This window comes from Felis catus, chromosome X (genome assembly GCF_018350175.1).
Source record: "Felis catus isolate Fca126 chromosome X, F.catus_Fca126_mat1.0, whole genome shotgun sequence".
Taxonomy (NCBI): Eukaryota; Metazoa; Chordata; class Mammalia; order Carnivora; family Felidae; genus Felis; species Felis catus.
In genome coordinates this window covers 38,941,950-38,963,390 of record NC_058386.1, presented here as the reverse complement: position 1 = coordinate 38,963,390, position 21,441 = coordinate 38,941,950, and the positions used below count along the sequence as shown (strand labels likewise).

At 46.1% G+C, this 21,441-nt stretch overlaps 1 protein-coding gene across 1 annotated transcript in view; it reads left to right on the top strand.

The window, feature by feature from the left end:
* EFHC2 (EF-hand domain containing 2) overlaps positions 1-21,441 on the top strand; it is a 199,535-nt gene that overhangs the window by 98,920 nt on the left and 79,174 nt on the right. The window contains exons 8-11 of the mRNA XM_023249026.2: positions 4,813-4,978; positions 14,167-14,309; positions 17,378-17,574; positions 20,205-20,335. Of these exons, the coding sequence (XP_023104794.2) occupies positions 4,813-4,978; positions 14,167-14,309; positions 17,378-17,574; positions 20,205-20,335 (637 nt within the window). The remainder of the gene's footprint in view (positions 1-4,812; positions 4,979-14,166; positions 14,310-17,377; positions 17,575-20,204; positions 20,336-21,441) is intronic.

Below are 21,441 nucleotides of genomic sequence, written 5' to 3'. Positions count from 1 at the left end.
AATGCAAAATTATGATGCATTTTATAGTCGTGCTGACTTTTTATATTTCTCATATGTTAAAATATCCCATTTAACAGACACTATTATTACACAGCATTTCTTGAGTCACAACAGTGTACTTAATGTAAGTAATGACTAGAAATTATATCCATGGTGCAAGTGGGGCGGGGGTGGGTGGGTCGTGAATCCGCATTCTCTGGTAATCGTTACTTTTGCCTTTTCTGACTTTTTGGTGAGGTTAAAGTCGCGTACTTGATGTTACTCAGATACAGTCACATCGGACATCTCGATCGAGTTTATAATTCGTCTGCTTCTCTGAATTCAGAAGACCACATTTTACGCATTATGTTCTCGTATCCTTGAAGTTCAAACTAGAACAGAGTCCCGTCAGTAAGTGTGGTCGCACTTCCTCCCTTGTCAGTAATTGTGGCCGGTGCAGTCCAGGAAGGCGCAGACAGGCGCTAACCACACCACTGGGACCTCCTAGGAGGGGCCAGGGAGGGATTTGTAAATGCCACCTTGGTGCTCTTTAGTACCTTCTCCTATCTAATGACACCTCAGCAGATTTGAGGTGGTGGGGGGGGCGGTGAGAAAAAAATGGCAGACAGACAAAGAGAAGGGGTTGGTCACAGTCCCAAGGAAGGTGCAGGGGTAAGCTTTCTATTTATGTAGAAGCAGAAGGCTCCGTAGAATTCCAAGAGAGATTTGTGCCCCTGCGTAAAACCCAATTTGACTCCTAAAAAAAAAAAATGAGGGTTCTTTTGTGCGTTCAAGGACTCTAAGGAGAAAGCGATTCCATAGACTCCTTGCATGGAACATTCCAATGTGACTCTCCCACTAGGCAGCTCGGCCATCCGCTGGCCCTGGCTCACCTGCCGGGCTGTAAGCATGTCACTTGCCTCATGATTTCGTGTGGATGCATGCGGACCGGCAGATGGATGCCTGTTGCTTTCCTGTAGCATAAAGGTTAGAAAAGGCTCCAGGGGCTCCAGCAGGAGTTTCTCTCACTGAAGGCACGGGGACTTGAATGTAACCTGTTCTCACCTAGAATTCCTGCCTTGGGTTATTCTTTCTTTGCTATAGGAGGACTTGCTTATCATCGAACCTTAGAGGCTGGGACAGCCAAAACTAGTAAAACAACAACAACAACAAACCAGCTGTTTCCGTTGCTTTTAAGTGCATATTAGGCTGTACTGACAGTAAAGATGAGCAGCATCCTTTAAAGCATCTTTGATTTGGTGGATTTCTTTCTGGCCTCTTGACGAACTCTGAACTCCTGGCGCTGGAAGCGGTGGGACATCCAAGATGAGAATTTAATGGTCATTGGCGCAAATCAGCTATCCCAAGCTGCAGCGTCAGGCGTAGACTTTGCTTCTGGTTGCACCGTGTGGCCTTAACGGGTCTAACAATTTTGCCCCTTTTTTTCGTCCGCCGCGAAGCACAGAGGGTTGAGGGATGGACGGTCCCTGAAGGATTTTCGAGCGAGGGCTCAAGAATAATGTGATTCACTAATTATTCGCCCCCGAAATGAACATCCCACCAAACTCATTTGACCTGGGTATTGGGTACAAGCAGAGGGGGGTTTATTTTGATGTCAACGGAGTTAATGAAGTCTGAGCTTTAGGATTCTTCCATAGCCTGAGCCCCAGTCCAAAGCCCCGATCCTAATTTTGTCTTAACAATTTTGGCATTCTTTGTATTGAAGCGCTTACTCCCAAATTATGTAAGCTTCAGGCCTCCTAAAATCTGGGTCCGTATCTGGGTTACTAGAACATACAGGATGAACTTTGAGGGTTGCCTGGGTGGCTCAGTCAGTTAAGCGGCTGACTCTTGATTTTGGCTCAGGTCACCGTCTCATGGTTGGTTTGTGAGATCGAGCCCCGTGTCAGGATCTGCACTGATGGTGTGGAGCCTGCTTGGGATTCATTCTCTCTCTCTCTCTCTCTCTCTCTCTCTCTCTCTCTCTCTCTCTCTGCCCCTCTCCCGCTCATGTTCTCACTTTCTCAAAATAAATAAACATTTAAAAAAAAAAAAAGATGAACTTTGAGGTGATTGAAGGCATTTTCCAGCATTGTTTCCAATCGAGATGGCAAATAGTAAATCACAGTGAAGGATCATTAACATTCGTCTTAAAAACATCATCTTTCTGGGGCGCCTGGGTGGCTCGGTTGAGTGTCCTGACTTCGGTTCAGGTCACAATCTCGTGGTTTGTGGGTTCAAGCCCCATGCCGGATTCTGTGCTGACAGCTGGGATCCTGGAGCCTGCTTCAGATTCTGGGTCTCCCTCTCTCTCTCTGCCCCACCCTTGCTCGCGCTCTGTCTCTCTCTGTCTCTCAAAAATAAATATTAAAAAAAAATTTAAAAACATCACCTTTCTGTAATTTTGTTGGAATCTAGTTAATCGTGGATAGGCACGCAGTATATCTGCTTTTACAAGTCGCTCGGAATGAGAGGAATCAGGCCATTGAAACGACAGAGGTGTCTCAGAGTTCAGCAGAGTGCCATTTAAGAAGATATTTGGGAAGATGCTGTGTACAAAACTGGTATAATTTTTCATTTATTCAAGGAACATTTTTTTAATATCTGAAGCATGCAGGATGCTGGGATGATGGAAAACCAAAGACAGGAAACATAGGTGCAAGTCCGAAGCCTTGTGGGTGTACACGATTACCCAGAGAAAAAGATGTACATGCTACGAAAAAGTCAGGCATGATAGAGGGGAACACTCCTCGGCTTCTATACACTAGATGGCGCTGTGGGTGCAGAGGAAAGCTTGAAATTGGTTCTTTTGTTGCTTAAATCTGTTGCAAAAATTATGTAGTTGAGAGCAAACAACACTTATAAAACTTGTAATTCTGGGTGGGGGGGGGAGGTATAGAATGCATTCTTAATTATTTTGTGATTCAGCATATGTCCTCTTTTGGTTACACTATTCAGATTTGTACGCAGAGTTGTATGTATGTATGTGTCCCCTTGTTAGAAGAAACTGATCACGCCCCGATGTGCTGCTAATCACAGAGTTTTCCCTGCCATCCTGTGGTCCTTTCCCTGAAATGAAGGTACCAGTCAGTGGTGTGTTTGATTTGCCGGTTAACAATAATAGGGGTCGACCGCAGCTCTACCTAATTCCAAGATTTGAACTCTCCTCGTTATTACCAAGATTTTAATTGCCACAAAAATAGCAATAGGAGAGGCTCGCAAGCCACTTCTGTACTGGCTGCCTGGCTGGTCCCTTTCACTGAGCCAGTGAGAAATCTTTGATGGCATTCTCTTCGCCAATATGTCTTCTGTGAACGGTTTCTGTTAGGGCAGAACAATGCTCTTTTGGGGATTATGCTCGAGGGGATTTCACACAAAGGCTAAGGAAATAAGGAAGTCTAAGGAAATGTGAAAGTTGAAAATGTTTTCAAATCGGGAGTTAGAAATAGCCTCGGACCCTTAGCCTTTTGATCTATCAGTAAAAAAAAAACAAAACAAAACCCTCAATTCGAAGAGTTTGGTTGCCTTGGATGACAAATTGATGTGTATTTTCCGTTATGGAGTTGTGCTGTAAATCTATACTCTTCTATTGGAAGTCTGACAGCAGAGGGGCGCCTGGATGGCTCAGTCGAGTCGGTTAAATGTCCGACTTCCGCTGTGGTCATGATCTCCCAGTTCGTGGGTTCGAGCCCCACATGGGGCTCTGCGCTGACAGCTGGGAGCCTGGAGCCTGCTTTGAATTCTGTGTCTCCCCCTCTCCCTGCCCCTCCCCTGCGCACGCTCGCTCACTCTCTGTGTCAAAAATAAACAAACAAACAAAAAAACGTTAACAGGGGAAAAGGAAATCTTTGCTTGTACGGAACTCCTTAGAGTCATGAATGTTTTGTTGTGTTTGTTTTCTGAAAGATTCTGGCATTTTCTTTGCCCTTTGTGGTGGGGCAAACACAAGTGACTTGGAGATTATTATACAGCCTCACAGATGAGTGCCTAACAGCTCCCAGGCAATTACAAATATGTCCCCAGCCCTCTGTCCATCGCTCCATCCTCACAGATGATGAGTTAAAGAAAAGCAATGACATTTGCCCAGAACGCTCCCTTTGAGCGAGTAAGCAGTGGCTATTCTTTCAAGTTTTGTGTATTTGTTTTCAGCTTTATTCTTGGTTTTCTGCCTCCATCACATCTGAGTACAATTGCAACCTGGAGCCGTGGCTGGTGAGAAGTTTTGGTTTGGTTTTGTAACTCGATGGGGAAGTGCCATGGCCTGGAGTTGAGTTAGAGGAAAAGAGAGAGGTCTGAAGAAGGGGACGCAGGAGGAGGGGATGGTGCATGGGGAAGGTAAAGGCAAAACAGTGAGGAATCAGGCCTGTTTGGAAAGGAGTTTGATTAGGGAGTGTTGACTGAAGACGGGAGAGGGCTAAATTCCAGGTTAAAATCTGGGATGGGCGGGTGGCAGAACGTTCCAAGTTTGAATTTTCATATCATTGGGAAAATCACAGAAGGACAGAAAAGAGTCAGAAATGGGGATGTGATGACAAAAGAGAAATGTTTACTTACTTGACATAGGCAGTTTCTTTTTCCTTTCTCTCTTTTGAACCAATGGCGATTATTGAGTGACTTCTTTGGTTTCTGTAAACATGATTGAAACCTACCCTCCGAGGATTTTGCTGTGTTTTCTTTGAAAGAGTTTAAAATAGTCCATCTTGAAAACATAACAAACCTTTCAAAACAGCCACAATCGGGGCGAAAAACAAAACAAAACCAAAAAAAAAACCCAAAGCAACCCAAACCAAAATAAAAACCATTGACGTCTCGTTTGTCTTTGTTTTGTTACAGAGAACTTTACCTCGATTTCGTGCAAGGCCCCTCCTCCTCCAAAGATAGAAAGGAAATTTCCACCTTATAACGGCTTTGGTTCCGAAGAGGATTCTCTCCGCACCTGCATAGGCCTTGTGCCCACGCCTCATCAGAGGAACTTTAAGAAGTTCATGGAGAAGAACAGGTGCTTGAGGGAACCGTGATTTGGGTCTGATCTTTCCCAGATGTGTTGGGTTTATACTGTAGGCCTCATGGTGGAACTGATGATGCTTAGCCCCATGTAATTCAAAGTCCAGTAACATGCTGTTAGAGCTTTTCAACGGATTTAGTTTTCCCAGGATTCTTGAGACACAGTGGACCTAGAACATTCTATAACTTTAAGGTGTACAGCATAAAGATTGGATATGTAGAAATGTTGAAAAAAAAAACACAAAAAAACGGTCACCACCAGAAGATCAGTTCACGTCGGTCACCTCACACAGTTACAACTTTTGTTTTCCTGTCGTGATAAGAACTTGTAAGATCTACTCTCTCAGCAGCTTTTAAATACACGATAGGGTATTGTTAACTGTGGTCAGCTTGTACATTACGTTCCCAGGACTTCTTGATCTTATATAGCTGAAGGTTTGTGCCTTTTGGCCCCCCCCCCCCACCCATTTTCCCAACCCCCAGCCCACCCACCCCCAAGTCTGGCAACCACCAACCTGATCTGTTTCTAGGAGTTTGGTTTTTTGAGATTGCACGTGGAAGTGAGATCATGTCTTTCTCTGCCCGACTCATTTCACTTAATGCCCTCAAGGTCCATCCATGTTGCTGTAAATGGCAGGATTTCCTCCTTTTTTTTTTTACGGCTGGATAATATTCCGTTGCAGATATATGCCACATCTTCTGTATCCATTCATCTGTCGCTAGACGCCTTAGGTTGTTACCCTGTCTCGTTTCCTCCGGATATATTCCCGGAAGTAGAGTTACTGGCTCATGTGGTGGTTTTAAGTTTTTTGAGGACCCTTCCTACTCTTTTCCATCGCGGTTGCCCCAGTTCACATTCCCATTAACAGGGCACGGGGGATCCCTTTCCACATCCTTACCAAGGAATGGTCATTTGACTTCATTATCTTTTATTTCTACTTTTTTAAAAAGACAGAACACTTCCTGAATTTGCCGGTCATCCTAATGACCAAGGGACCATGCTGACCTCGGGATTGTTCTAACGCTAGTATGTGTGCTGCTGAAGTGAGCCCCCCGGGTGATTATTTTATTTTATTTATTTATTTAAAAAATTTTTTTTTAATGTTTATTTATTTTTGAGACAGAGAGAGAGAGAGCATGAACGGGGGAGGGTCAGAGAGAGAGGGAGACACAGAATCTGAAGCAGGCTCCAGGCTCTGAGCTCTCAGCACAGAGCCCGACGCGGGGCTCGAACTCATGGACCGTGAGATCATGACCTGAGCCGAAGTCGGACGCTTAACCGACTGAGCCACCCAGGAGCCCCCCGGGTGATTATTTTAGAGTGCCATCTGGAAGCCCCTAAAGTTATATTATCCCCGATTTTTGTTGCCTTTCCATACATATATCTCCTCAAGATGGTCCCTAGGAAATGGTTTGGAGTTGGGGTCAGCAAAATTTTTCTTGAAGACTCAGATAGCAAGGCCTTTGGCCTTGTAGTCCGTAAGGCCTCTGTTAAAACCACCCAGCCCTGCCATTACAACGCGAAAGCAGCCACAGATAGCCCGTAACAAATGTGTGACTGTGTTCCAATAAAACTTTGTCAATGGACACTGACATTTGAATTTCATACAATTTTTACGTATCACAAAATAGTTTTTTTTTTTTTTTTTGGATGTTTTCAACCACCTAAAAATGTAAAAAGCCTTCTTCGCTCACAGCCCGTACAGAACCAGGCGGCTGGCCACGTTCGACCCACGTGCTGTCCTTGGCCAGTCCCTGGTATAGAAACTTCAGTGACTCCGTCAGTGTTTTTCAGAGTCTTGTTTGACAATTAATGCTGTTTTAATTTGAGAGGTTTGGTTGCATTTCGTAACTGTAGATTGCTCCCATGGGTGAATATAATTTCAAAAGCTGGACTTTGAAAATTACTCCTGATATACACAAGGAAAAATGTGCCCCTCCCATCAATATGTATAGAATGTGGGCATTGCCCATGGCTGCTGTTTACTTCTGCAGGGAGAGCAGGCCCTGGTGAGGGAAGTTGGGGGAAAAAGTGGGAAAATGTCGCAGACGTTTGAATAGGACGTGGGCTGAACATTGAAGTCCTGTGTGAGGGAAATACTGAGTCAGGAGAACGGGTGGAGAAAAATACTAAAGGGAACGTGTAGTAAGACCAGTGGAGGAGAAGAAAAAGCATTCTGAATTTGATCAAATGTAAGGAGACATGATATGATTGTAGAACGTTAAAAAAAAATTTTTTTTTAATGTTTGTTTATTTTTGAGAAAGAGAGTGAGCACAAGTGGGGGAGGGGCAGAGAGGGAGCCACAGAATCCGAAGCAGGCTCCAGGCTCCAAGCTGTCAGCCCAGAGCCCGACGCGGGGCTCGAACCCACGAACCACGAGATCATGACCTGAGCCAAAATCGGATGCTTCACTGACTGAACCACCCAGGCAGCCCTGATTGTAGAACATTTTGACACAGAGGGAACAGTAGTTTTGCTGTGTTGGTAAAAATGCCGAAAATATATTGAGAATCGTATAGGGTGTCTAATAGGCTATCTTTGCCATCACGTGATGACCTTTACCTTTTAAGAAATACTCCTTTACTTTTAAGGACTCTAGAGTTCTGTTTCTTAAGTTTTGGAATTGATGCTACTCCAAGTGTGGCCCCCACACTGGTTAGAAATCTTAATTCTTGGGCCTCAAGAATTTAGACCTACTAAAGGCAAGAAACTCTGGCGGTGGGGGTGGGTGGGACCCGGCACTGTGTTTTAACCAGCCTTCCAGGGGGTTCTGACGGGCAGCAGGCTTTGAGAGCCACTGAATCCCGTCACTTAAGAGGGACACCAGCTCATACTCCACCCCCCTTCTAGATAATAGAGTTTGCAGTGAATTTCCAGAGCCGGACTTCCAATGGATACTTTTCACTAACTGCTGTATTTCAGGGCAGCTACCCGAAGGAGGCGGGCAAGAAGAATGTCCAATTGTAAAAGGAGAGGGAATTTTTCTTATAAGTAAACAAGATGAAATATGATCTAGGGTGTTGCTTCTGGAACCCGGGGGAAAACAGCTCCCTGTGGGTAGTTGCCTTAGTCTCTCTTTCTGTCTACACCGCATCAACTTGCCCACAGAGCACTGACTGTAGACGGCATTCCACGTCCTTGTCACGCTGTTGTGGCTGGACAATGGTGGTACAGGCACAAATGTGCCTAATTTTGTTTCTTTCTGTCCACTGCTCGTTCTGTGCCAGGAATACGCTTCCCTCAGGCTCCTCCCACACAGTGACCTTGTTTCCATAGTAACTGGCACATTCAGCGGGAGACTTACACAGGAGTTTGAATAACCCAAGGTTTTAAAACTGTGAGAACCTAAGGAAGACGATCTCACAAAGCATGCACAACAGTTTCTTGATGCTAATAAACTGTGAATTGAGACGCGCGATCGTATGTGACATATGTTGACTATATGCATATTGCTGTTCAAAATTTTCCTGGGTGCTAATTGTTGCATGAGGTTAATGGTGATCCACCATCCAATGAATCGTTGAAGGAAATCGTTGGGAGTTCCAGAGTGAGGCCTGTGAGGTTTTTAATGGAATGGAGACTTTATTTTCTGGGTAAAATTTCACTGTGGTAGCCTGCTGGGCAGATTGTCTAGTCTGACTTGGGAGAACCAGAATAATATCTTTCTTGGTTTTTTTTTTTTTTTTCAAGTTTTTATTTATTTATCTTGAGAGAGAGCGTGCACACACACGCACAACCAGGGGAGGACAGAGAGAGAGAGGGAGGGGGAGAGAGGATCCCAAGCAGGCTCTGCTCGGTCTGCACAGAGCCAGACATCGGGGGGGGGGGTGCTCAGCCTCACAAACCGTGAGATCATGACCTGAGTTGAAATCAGGAGTCGGATACTCAACCGACTGAGCCACCCAGGGGTCCCCAGAATAATCTCTTCCTTGCTGCACTGATGGAATTAGTTACTTTGTTCTCTGCTGATCATACCTTTAGAAATAATAATAGTATAGTATTACTACCGCTAATAAGCGATTTGTGGTTATGGTATGCTAACCGCTTTACGATACTTGATCTCATCTATTCCTCAAAACAACCTCATGAAGTACATAATATTACTTGTGCCCATTCTTCACATGAGGAAACTGAGGCTCAGAGAGGCTATGCAATTTGCCCAAGCTCACACAGCTAATGTTTAGTGGAACTAGGATTTGAACCCAGAGGGGTCCGACTCCTGGAGTTCACCTTCTTTCCACAGAGCCTGTACTTATCAGGGTGTGTGGCAATTACTTATTTATGTAATTGTGGTGTCTCCCCCCCCCCCCCCCCCGCCACTAGATCGAGAGCTCTCTGAGGGCAGGGACTAGCTTAACTGCTTCCCTCAGAGTCTGAACAGTGCTGGCTGTGGACTTGGGGCTCATTAAATATTTTGCCCAATAAGAGAAGGAACGGATGAGCAAGGAAGTAAATGGAATACACATTCACCCTTCCAGTTTTTACGGATACAAGAGACAAATGACTTCCCACCAGGAAAGCTATCATCCCAGACTTGGGCTATTCATAGCCGTCTAGCATCCAAAACTCCACGGCTTAATCTTCATCTCTGACTTGCTTCAGATGTTTTTCCACCTGCTGTCTCCATCAGTCATGCTTTTTCCTTCTCTTAAGAATTTTTTTTTCTCGTCAATAAAAAGAAATCTTCTCGTCTCTTCCAACCAGAAGACTATAGCTCCCCACTGTTTGTGAGGTTTTGAGTAGGTATGAAGCACTGATCTAGGGGGCTTGAGATCCATCAGTGGACAAAACAGACGCAAAGCCCTAGCCTCCTACAGCTTACATTCTGGCTGGGGGAGGCAGACAGCGCGCAGTTCAGATGATAAATAAGTTTGTTCCGTGAGTATGTAGAAGGTGTTAAATACCACAGGAAAAGTCAAGACTGTAATCAGTTGCTATGAAAAGAATAAAGAAAAACTGGTAGTGTGAGGCTAAGGGACACCCCTGTATTCATTTTTTTTTTAAAAGCGTGGTCTGGGGCACCTGGGTGGGTCAGTCGGTTACGCATCTGATTTTGGCTCAGGTACGATCTATCTCACGGTCTGTGAGTTCGAGCCCCGCATCGGGCTTGCTGCTGTCAGCACAGAGCCTGCTTCAGATCCTCTGTCTCCCTCCCTCTCTCTGCCTCTCCCACTTGTGTGTGCACATGCTCTCTCTCTCTCTCTCTGAAAAATATACACTTAAAAAAAATAGCACAGTCTGGATGGACCTTACTAAGGAGGGGGAGCAGATCTGTTCTAGGCAGAAGGAAGAGCTGGTGTAAGGACCCAGGGCAAGGCTAACTGGATAGAACACATGGGTGAAGGAACAGAGTAGACCGATTAAGAGAGGTAATAGAGGATCAGATCCTACAGGACATTGTAGACCATTGTAAGGATTCTTTTGACGTCAAGTGATAAGGGGAGCCTTTGGGAAGTTAGAGCAGGGGAACGACTTGATCTCATTTATATACTAAAAGAATCACTCCAGGGGCGCCTGGGTGGCTCCGTCAGTTGAGCGTCCAACTCTTGATTTCGGCTCAGGTCGTGATCCCAGGGTTATGGCGTTGAGCCCTGCGTCGGGCTCTACGCTGAGTCTGGAGCCTACTTGAGATTCCCTCTCTCCCCCAGCCCTGCCCCTCTCCCCGACTCGCACTCTAAAATAAAAAAATAAAAAATAAAAAAATCACTCTAGCTGCAGCGTAGAGAGTTGACTGTAGAAAGGCGATGGTAAGAGTAAAGATTAGTTCAGAGGCTACTGCAGCGGTCCAAGAGAAAAGTTACGACGGCTCGGATCTGGGTGGGTGCCGTGGAAGTGACGAGACAGCAGATTCCAGAAATATTCTGAAAGGTTGAATTAATGGGATTCCCTGACAGATCTGGACCGGAGGTCTGAAAGAAGAGAGGTGTTTGTAAAGATGACTCCCAAGGTTTTGACCTGAGCCCCTGGAAGGATAGGGTTGCCATCTACCGAGATGAGAAAGACTATAGGTAGAGTAGGTGTGGGGCAAGAACAGAAGTTCAGTATGGGCACAAGTGAAGTTTGAGATGTCTCTTCGCTATCAAGTGGAGATACTGAGTAGGCAATTGGATATATATACAGGTCTGCGGTTTGGGAGACAGGTCTGAGTTAGAGACTGAAGTTTGGAAGTCATCAGCATGGGATTTAAAGACCTAATATTAGAAGAGATCACCAAGGGAGTGAGTATACACTGAGAAGTGGATGACCAAGCTATTCCTTGTAGAGTACCGTATTTATAAAAACAAAAGAGCGATCCACGTAGAATTGGGCCTGTGCAGTTCAAACCCGTGTCGCTCAAGAGTCAACTGTATGGTGTAGGTGGTTACGGCAAATACCTGTAGGGGTGTGTGTTTGAACCTGTCCATGGCCCGGAAAGCCAGGTCGAGCAATATATAGGTGGTATAATAGGAAGCAGGGAAAATACTAGTTTTTCGAGCGCTAGGAGTATTGTGATAAAAAGAGAGTTTAGACAGTTTTGATAATTAGTTTATTAGTCAAGGAAATAGCTGAAGATACTAGCAGTGTTTTTCAAAGTGTGCTCTGGGGGACCGCTTCATCAGAATCTCCCGGGGAGCTTATTAAAAATGCAGGTTTCTGGAGATGCAAGCTAACTACCGAATCCGTATCTCTGGGGGGGTAGGACTCTGGATTCTGTATATTTAACAACTTCCCCGGGTGACCTTTAAACACAACAAAGTTTGTGAACCGCGGCTCTAAAGATTTTGTTTGAGTAAATCATATTCCTGACTGATGAGTTCTCCAGAACACAAGACGTAGGTGAACAAATGGCATTTTCAATGTGAAAAACCCACGCTAACCATCCACACTTCTAAATGTATGGAAGTTCTTTTTTTTTTTTTTTTAAATTTTTTTTTTCAACGTTTATTTTTTTTATTTTTGGGACAGAGAGAGACAGAGCATGAACGGTGGAGGGGCAGAGAGAGAGGGAGACACAGAATCAGAAACAGGCTCCAGGCTCCGAGCCATCAGCCCAGAGCCCGACGCGGGGCTCGAACTCACGGACCGCGAGATCGTGACCTGGCTGAAGTCGGACGCCCAACCGACTGCGCCACCCAGGCGCCCCCTAAATGTATGGAAGTTCTAAGAAGCTAAGTTTACAGTAGTGTTCGTTTGGCCTGACGTTACACCTCCTTCAGTTGTTTGGGTGGTATTTCAGGTATTTGTAACAGTTAATGGGTCTTTCATGAGACAGGGGTTATATAATCTGTTACTTACTATTTTTTTAAGGTTTATTTATTTTTGAGAAAGAGAGTACAAGTGAGGGGCAGAGAGAGAGACAATCCCAAGCAGGCTCCACACTGTCCGTGCAGAGCCCGATGCAGGTTCGTGAGAACCGTGAGATCATGACCTGAGCCAAAATCAAGTCAAATGCTTAGCCTATGAGCCACCCAGGTGCCCCCATAATCTGTTACTCACAAATCCATTTATGCACCAGAGAAGATGGTTGACCAGGTATAGCTGCCCCCATGCTATCTGAGGTCTGTCTGAAGCCACAGAAACTAGGAAGGAAGGAGACAGAGCTGTGGGCACCTGGCTGTTTGGCCCGGGCTACCCTAAGGCTAGCCTCCCAAACCGCTACTTTCCATCTCCCGTGAGGCCTTACGCCAACATAGCTGGGAATTTGGTACCACGCCTTTTCAGCCGTTTCTTTGGACACTTGGGAGAACGGGGCAGAGAAAGGCAAGTCGGAAATTTGTTGTTGTGTCTTCGTCGCTGTGACCGCAGGGAAAGGATACTTTTCGGCATAGGAGAATCTGAAAGCGGGGGGGCCTCCCTGCTTCGAGCTGTGACAGGGAAGTGATGAAGTTCATGGTTTATTTTACTCTGTGCCTCCTTGAGGCAAGGATTTTGATGATCAAACTCCTCCCCGAGGGTTTAGGATTTTACAAAGGCCACCTTTCACCAGCTGATAATCCACAGCCGTGCTTCTCCTGATGGACCATGAATTAATTTTAATTTCTTCAATGACCAGGCAGTGAACTTTGGGAACTTTTTTTTTTTTTAAGTTTTATTTATTTATTTTGAGTGAGCGTGCTTGCAAGCCGGGGAGAGGCAGAGAGAGACAGAGAGAATCCCAAGCAGGCTCTGTGCTGTCAGGGTGGAGCCTGATGCAGGGCTCGAACTCCTGAACCGTGAGATCGTGACCTGAGCCGAAAGCAAGAGTCAGATGCTTAACCGACTAAGCCACCCAGGCGTCCCTGGGAACTTTTGATTCTAGAATTTGATCCCTTCTTCCATCTACCGGACTGTTGTATTCTAGGTGCAAGTTTCAATCTATGTGGGTCTTTTAACAACTTTCTACTTTTATTGGGTGCCTACAATGCAAAAAATATTATATTAGACGATGGTTTATAAAGACACATAATAGGCACTCACAGTATGGGTGATATGTGCTATAAAGGGGCAGGTCTATCATATTTAATGTACAGGGGGCACTTCCCCTGGCCGTCTAAAGAATAAGGGATGTTTTAACTAACTGAGAAAACTGCTCTGCATTTGGATCAAAAGCCTTAATAAGAAGGTGGTTGAACTTTTTTCGACTTCAGAGAGTTTGTATCACTATCCAAACTGTAGCACATCCCGTGGATGGGGGAGATGGGTGAAGGAGGTCAACAGGTACAAACTTCTAATTATAAAACAAGTCCTGGGGATGTAATATACAGTATGGTGATTATAGTTAATAATACCGTATTGCATGTTTGAAACTTGTGAAGAGAGTAGATCTTAAAAGTTCTCATCACAAGAGACTCTTAAATACTGAGAACAAACTGAGGGTTGATGGGGGGTCGGGGGGAGAGGGGAAAGTGGGTGATGGGCACGGAGGAGGGCACCTGTTGGGATGAGCACTGGGTGTTGTATGGAAACCAATTTGACAATAAATTATACTTAATAAAAGATCTCATCACAAGAAACACAACGTATAACTATATGTGATGACGGATTGTGAGTAGACTTATTTTGGTGACCACATTGAATCATTATGTTGTATACCTGAAAATGATACCGTGTTGTAAGTCAGTTATACTGCAGTTAAAAAATATATATATAGCACACCTTTTGCAAGTTTTTTTTATTTTAACATATGTAATAAGGCTGTAACTCTCATTTCTCTTCCATTTAGCTATGGCAGCACAAGCAATATACTCCGGTTTTTTGCAAAACTAATCACACACAAACGTGTGGAACGGGACAGGATGTTTGTCATTTCGTACTTTCTCAGCGATGACACGATTTCAGTGTTTGAACCTATAGAGAGGAATTCAGGTAAGAGACACAGCTCTCTTCTAGCAATTTTCTCAGAACAAGTAGCTGTCTCTTCATTTTTTTTTTTTAATGCTTATTTCTTTATTTGGAGAGAGAGCATGCACCCAAGAGCGGGGTTAGGGGCAGAGAGAGAAAGAGACAGAACCCCAAGCAGGCCCTGCCCTGTCAGCACAGAGCTTGACGCGGGGCTCAATCCCATGAGCCATACGATCATGACCTGGGCGGAAATCAAGGGTCAGACGCTTAGCCGACCGAGCCACCCAGGCGCCCCACAGCCGTTTCATTTTGAAAGTTAGAGAGCCTGGTCTGATTTTATGGCCTAGATGACTAAGATCGTGGCTTTCTTCTTCTTCTCTTTTTTTTTTTTTTTAACCACTGAACTTCACTTTACAAAGATCTCTTAAATGGGAACCCAGACATATAAAATGATGAAAGAGGAACAGTTTGGTTGACTCCGGGCTGGGGGACTCTGGATGCTTCCTTCTGGATACTGTCCCCCTTTCCTCTGTGGCCTCTGAGTTTCCTCTGTGGAGTCCAGGAGCTTCCGAATCATGGTCTGTTCCACCCAAACACAGCAAGACGAGGAAATCTGTATTTTTGAGTACCACGTGTAAAATTTTTGCGTAACTCTAAGACAGTCCCAGATTAACAGATTTCATCTTCAGTGCCTCCCTTCCTCTGGCTTCTCTGTCCGTCTGAGGCTCAGGCCCCGGTTCCAGCACCCGGGTGCACGGAACGCGTCTCTGCAGCGTGCTGATACCGTGGACGTGGCTGAGGAGAACCACTGATTTTGACTCCCCGGATTATGGAACTGCAGGGCTCTGTTCTTTGTCCCAACACGTTGAAAACTTGTATCTGTGCTGAAGGCACATCTGGGAAGAATCATCAGTGGTGTGCTGGAGAACCGACTCTCTGAAAACAATTTAAAAAGCCCCAATTTGTCAAAACATTTGCCAACTGCCATGGTTGTAGATGCCCCAGCCATAGTCCATTTCAAGCGAGCAACACTAACAACTGGCTTGCAAAATCCCTAAAAATTTAACAGGCGGCCATTATGAGCTTGTATGAGCCATTCTGCACACCGATGAATAACGAACGATTTGTAGAGCTAAGGCTGCGTAGTGATCCGAATAAGGGATCAGCTCTTAAAATACGAAATCACATAGGAGTCCTGCTCTTCAGGGTCAAAAGGTCAACCCTGGGGGCGCCCGGCTGGCTCAGTTGGTAGAGCATGTGACTCTTGATCTCAGGGTGGGAAGTTCAAGCCCCGTGTCGGGTGGGGAGCCTATAAAAAAAAAAAAACAAACCAACAAAACTGTACATCTAGAATGGGGAAGAGTCTGGCCACAGATTGTAGCACTCAGAAAACAGGGTGCTGGAAATCAGCTATAAGCTTACTAATAGTAGCAGCCATGATTGAGTACCCACTGTTACCCTTACAAGAACTTTATGAGGTTTTGTGTTAGTCTGGATCCTCCAGGGGGCAAACCTCAAGATGAGACTGAACGTACAAGAGATTTATTAGGGGAAATGCTGGCGAGGGAAATTGTAGAAGGAGCCCGAAGAGGCCAGAGAGCTGACGGACAGCAGTGCCTGTCTGACTCCTGTGACGGACAGAGGGAAGGAAGAAAGGAAAGAGAATGTCTTAGGTTGCAGGGGGCTTCTGAGCACGTTTTAGCAAGGCTGACCAGGAGTCCTGGAGCCAAAGTCGCTCTTTGGAGGGGCCTCCCTCTTGCAGGAATGGGCCTACGTCAGTATCCCTGCCTTACCCAGCAGGCTGTGGGAAGCGTGACCTCGGTCCAAACCCCGGGGGTGGCTTTCAGAGCCTAGCTGTCGAGGCCTTTGCTAACTGCGTTCCCCGCAACAGATGACCTGAAAGGCACGTTTTCATAGCCCCCTGCGAATTTCATTCCCATTTGATTGGTGAGAATTCAGAGGGGTTCAGAGACGTGCAATAACTCCTGAGGATCATCCAGCAAGGTACAGAGCCAGGCGCTCTCTTTGGCTATAAAGCCTGTGTCTTTCCACCACCTCTAGTTTCTGAATGTGTCAGGAGTGGGATGAAGCTGACCCCCGAAGTTCATCTGGCTTCGTGCTGTACTCAGATGCCTTGAAGGTTTCAAATCAGCATCCGTTAGAAGATACCGGATCCCCGTCTTGAGTTCTTCTCATTGCTTTGCAAGAGGCAAAAAGCAAATAACCCCCAGAGGAGAGCAGATGAAATGGTCAGAATTCTGGAAAGTAAGAAATGTGTGGCATTGCTACAGGAAGCAAAGATATGTAGCCTGTAGGAAAAGTAAAAAAAAAAAAAAAAAAAAGTTCTGGGACTCCCATAGTTATCTTCAGACAGTTAAGTAAGCTCCTTTCCAAAAGCAGGGCATCTTCGGGGCATCTGGGTGGCTCGGTCGGTTGAGCATCCGACTTCGGCTCAGGTCATGATCTCGTGGTCCGGGAGTTCGAGCCCCGAGTCGCGCTCTGTGCTGACAGCTCAGAGCCTGGAGCCTGCTTCGGATCTTTTGTCTCTGACTCTCCCTCCCCCTCCCCCGTTTGTGCTTGTGCGTTCGCTCTTTGTCGCTCTCTCTCTCTCTCAAAAATAAACATCAAAAACAGGGCATCGTCTATTTAAGCTGCACGTTGCAATAAATATAAGATGCCATCTGGGACAAATAGGTGGAAATAAGCTCAGGTAAGGAACATTCTACGTGGTACTATCCAAACGTGCTCTAAAGCTGAGTATCTTCCTGAGGCCCCAGTTCCCAGTATGCTGCTGGTTATATAGCAGGCAACTTGCTCCGTGTTTATTTAAGCGTTTGGTTTGGGGAAGGGAGCAGAGAGAGGAAAGAAAAGGCTGGAATGCCACACCTCTTTTTCCTCTCCACATTCACCTAGGGAGTCTGTTGTTCACCCACTGACTCATTCTCCCCTCAAGTCTGAGAAGAATAGGCAGCTGTGAGTTCACAGGCTAAGTCGTCCGCTCTTGTGTTTGAGCACGAAGTCCCTCAAAAGGCACGTTGTGTGGTTCTTTGAAGAATAAAGGCTACTCATTAAACTCTTTGCTTTCTCTCTAGGGTTTACTGGTGGGATGTTCCTGAAAAGAATTCGCGTTAAGAAGCCTGGACAAGAAGTCTTTAAAAGCGAACTACCAGAATACATCCAGGCCGAGGACCTGTATGTTGGAGCCAGAGTGAACGTGAATGGCTACCTGTTTCACTTGCTCAACGCTGACGAGTATACCTTACGCTACATGGAGGAGAATTCAGATCAGGTGGGCCGCCCATATCATTCCTGACTCGCCTCTCCGCGCGCTGTAGTCCGTGTTTCTCCTTCACCAGTTTCACATTGTGCACTCGCACACGTGGGCATGAATAATGGATCTGCGCGACTTGGCCACGGGTCCCGGCCTACTCTGTTTACACGCTGGGCCCTCCGCTGCCCAGCATCGCAGATGCCAGGCACAGGCAGGAGGCAAGCCCGGGGTTGAATCAGGTTTCCTGGGTTTTCTGCTGACGCTGACAATGTTTTCGTAAAGAAATTTCAGCAACTATAGGGAAGGAAGAAAATCTGGTGCTGCCACACACTGTGCCGTCCCAGCTAATCGGCACCGGCCTGTGCGGAAGGCCAAGCGCTTGAACAAACAGAAACCCCGAGGGAACCTGGATAGTTGCTGGGGTTGCAGCTTTTCCATAACAGGAGCCACCTGAGGCCTGGTTGAGACTTCAAGGACAAATCGGCCACCGTGAGCTCAGAGAGTCTTTCCGTTTGAAGGAAGATGGCAGATGGGTCCTGTTACAATGTACTAGTGTGGCAGTGCTGTTCTGGAAAAATAACACGTTGATAAAATCCCGGTTTTAAGCGTGGACCGGTTTCGTGGGCAAACGTGTGTATTTAGGAGTCATTGGTCAGTATTGAAAAATCCGTCTGGGAGCGCCTAGGTGGCTCGGTAGGTTAAGCGTCCGACTCTTGGTTTCGGGTCAGGTCGTGATCTCGCAGCTTCTTGGGTTCGAGCCCTGCATCAGGCCCTGTGCTGATAGTGCGGAGCCTGCTTGGGATTCCCTCTCTCTCTGCCCCTCCCCCACTCGTGCTCGCTCTCTCTCAGAACAAACCTCAAAAAAAAAGAAAAGAAAAGAAAAATCTGCCCAGAAACAATTTATTTTCAAAGTCTGCCTGCAGAGGCAGCTGGGTGGCTCTTCTGGTTGGGCAACCAACTGTTGATTTTGGCTCAGGTCCTGATCCCAGGGTTGCGGGATCGAGCCCGGTATCCCCCTTGCGGGCACGCACTCTGTCTCTCGAATAAAAAAATAAACTGTCTGCCTGTAAGAGACAGAGGAATTGAGAGAGAATCCCAAGCAGGCTCTGCACTGCCAGCACGGACCCCGATGCAGGGCTTAATCTCACGACCATGAGACTGTGACCTGAGCCGAGATCAGGAATCGGACGCTTAACCAGTTGAGCCACCCAGGCGCCCCCCTCTGCAGTCTGTCTTGACGGGAGTCCCAGGCTGCACCCCGCCCCCCCCCAGGGTTGCCACACCATTTCTCCATTGGCGGTGTTAGGACTTGGGGTTATCATAAAACTGTGAACGAGTAGCCCTTCAAAAGTGCTGAATTCAGGTGAGAGGTTTGAAAACAGGGCAGTTAGACTTTTGGAGACCAGTAGGCTCAGCTAGGAAACCTGACTCCACACTCACTGGCCGGAAGGCCTTAGACGTGGTTCCAGAACCATGCTTGTAATCCAGACCATTTGTATATCAAAGCAAATTTCAAGAACCGTGGGCTCAGTTGTGGTCATGTGACGTTTGTCATCACGTACTATTCGAATTGCAAGACATCGCTTGTTTATCCCGGTAAAATGTATGAGAAATGTTTGCTCGTCGTGCGGAACCCTCGCAGAACAAGTTACTCGCGATGCAAGGATTTACTATAGTTGTAAGATCTAAAAGGCTCTTCTCCTTCCGGAAAGATAAAAGCAGGGTGTAGGACGTTATCTAATATTGGCATCCCAAGTGAAACCTGCCTTATTTGAAAACTACGCTTAACAAGGACTTTCTAAGCAGAGGGAGATTAACATACTCTTTAATATCAACCTGAGGAGTCTTTTCAAGAGAGCTTATGAGATCCAATCATGGAAGTAGATGAGAGGAAGTGCAAAAAGGTGGGGGAGGGTAAGGGGCCGCCGTAGGTCCCAAACCGCCTGGTGGAAAAGAGAGATCTTTATACTAAATTGTAACGTCAGTGTTTTTAATCTTCGTATTTAGCATCTCTCTCTCTCTCTCTCTCTCTTTTAGCTCTTACCTGTAATTATTTATAAGCTTACGCTTTACTGGATTAAGAAGTATTTTGGCAGAGTCAAACACCTCATCACAGGGTAGGAGACAGGAACTGGGGACTGCCGGTGAGCAAATGTCAGAGGATTACAGTGTGTGTGGATCTCCTGACACCTAGCCGGGCTCTGCCCAGTGCATCGTCCGGTGGCCATTAGTCCTGGGGGACCCACTCTTAAGATCTGGAGAAAATGGGGATCTGCTTACCCAACTTTGAATCCTCATTCTCTCCATTAGGGTCTCCCGACATATTGGGCCAACGTCCAAGGGTTCAGGGGAGAAGGCTGAGGTGGGAGGAGACATTGTTTTCTGATTCCTGTGGCCTACTGTCCCTTAAGCTCATTTCTCTCTGATCTGGGCCTGAGCCAGTGCCACTCGTTGTCCTAAAACTGTAACTGAAGAGTTTTAATTCTAGCCCTGTCTTCTCTGTGTTGGTCTCCACGGAAAGCCGTGCCCAGCTGCCTTCAAGTTCAGAGCATGGAGTCTCTTTGCTGGCCATCAGAAAGACGGGGCCCCGTGTGTCTCAGGCATGTTTAAATACCTTCCTTTCTTCTCTCCCCCCCTCCCCCCCCCAGTTTCCTATGAGCAGCATTGAACTTGTCCTACAAAAGCTGAAAGAAGAACAATCAAACTCCAGAGAGCTCAAGCAGGTATTTAGAAATGCTGACCCCAAGCTTACAAAGAGAGTGGATTATAATACATTCAGGTAAGCCAGAATTGTGCTAGCAATAATCTGTTTTCCCTTCAAGATCCCCCAAAGAGCGAAGAACGGTTTCTTCCCTAGTGCTTCCTAACTAATTTACTACGTACTTTTATTATTGTTACTGTTGTTGTTGTTATTACGGCTTGACATTTCTTTGGGTCCATGCCTTTGTGATCAAGTTTGGCCCGTTGCTAGTAAAGATTTATGCATTTGCATGTAAAAGAAGTTTGTAGGCAAGAAGGGAGAGACAAAGGAAGGGCCAGCTCCCCAGGAATGCGATCCAGTTGGAAAAGAGAGTGGAAACTTGTCCTGATTATCAGGCAAGAGGTGATACATACGTTTTGAAAAACCTAAACATATAGAAATCGAGGGGAAAATACACGGCAGTAGTTAGAACTGTACCAAGAGATCATGGACAATAAAGGTTTTCTCTAAGGTACAGCTGAATTCTGGGACTGTCCAGTGGCTGACCCCGGGCACATTGCCAAACGGTGGAAACCCAGGGAAATTCAAATTCAGGATCTAGTACAATTGTGAGACTTCTTAGCCTTGAAAACGAAGTGAATGGAGCGTTCAGGAGAATGTAAATTAAATCACGGGTGGGAGGACAAAGAGGACTTTCTCTTTAGGCTGAGAATTCTGGCTCCTGAAAACAATAGTGGCTGAGAGCTATTTAGGAAACTCGCTTGCCGACCAATGAGGATGTGAGCCCAGGAGAGGCTGGCAGGGAGGTCTTCCAACTTTGCGTCTGGAGTCGCCTGTTGCATCAGTACCTGGTGACCCGAGGCCACCGTCAGGCCCAAAGTGCCCCCCCAGCCTCCCGTGTTGTTTTGACAGAGCTCGTTTGTGTCCCCGAAATGTTCTCTTGAGAGAAGCGGTCGGGACATATTTTTGTTGTTCGGTGCCGCCCACCTTCTGGGATCCATAAGAACTCATGGCTCTTTGTTATTGTTCGTAGTAGTACACATGTTTGTGGCCTTTTGGAAAACAAACGGAGACAGAGAAAAGAGCAAAGACAATGGCTTAGGCCGTGGACTAATGGAAAGCAGTAGGGGAGGAAACACATTTCCATCAGAGATGAGGCAGTGGCTTCGTTTGGTTATTTTGTG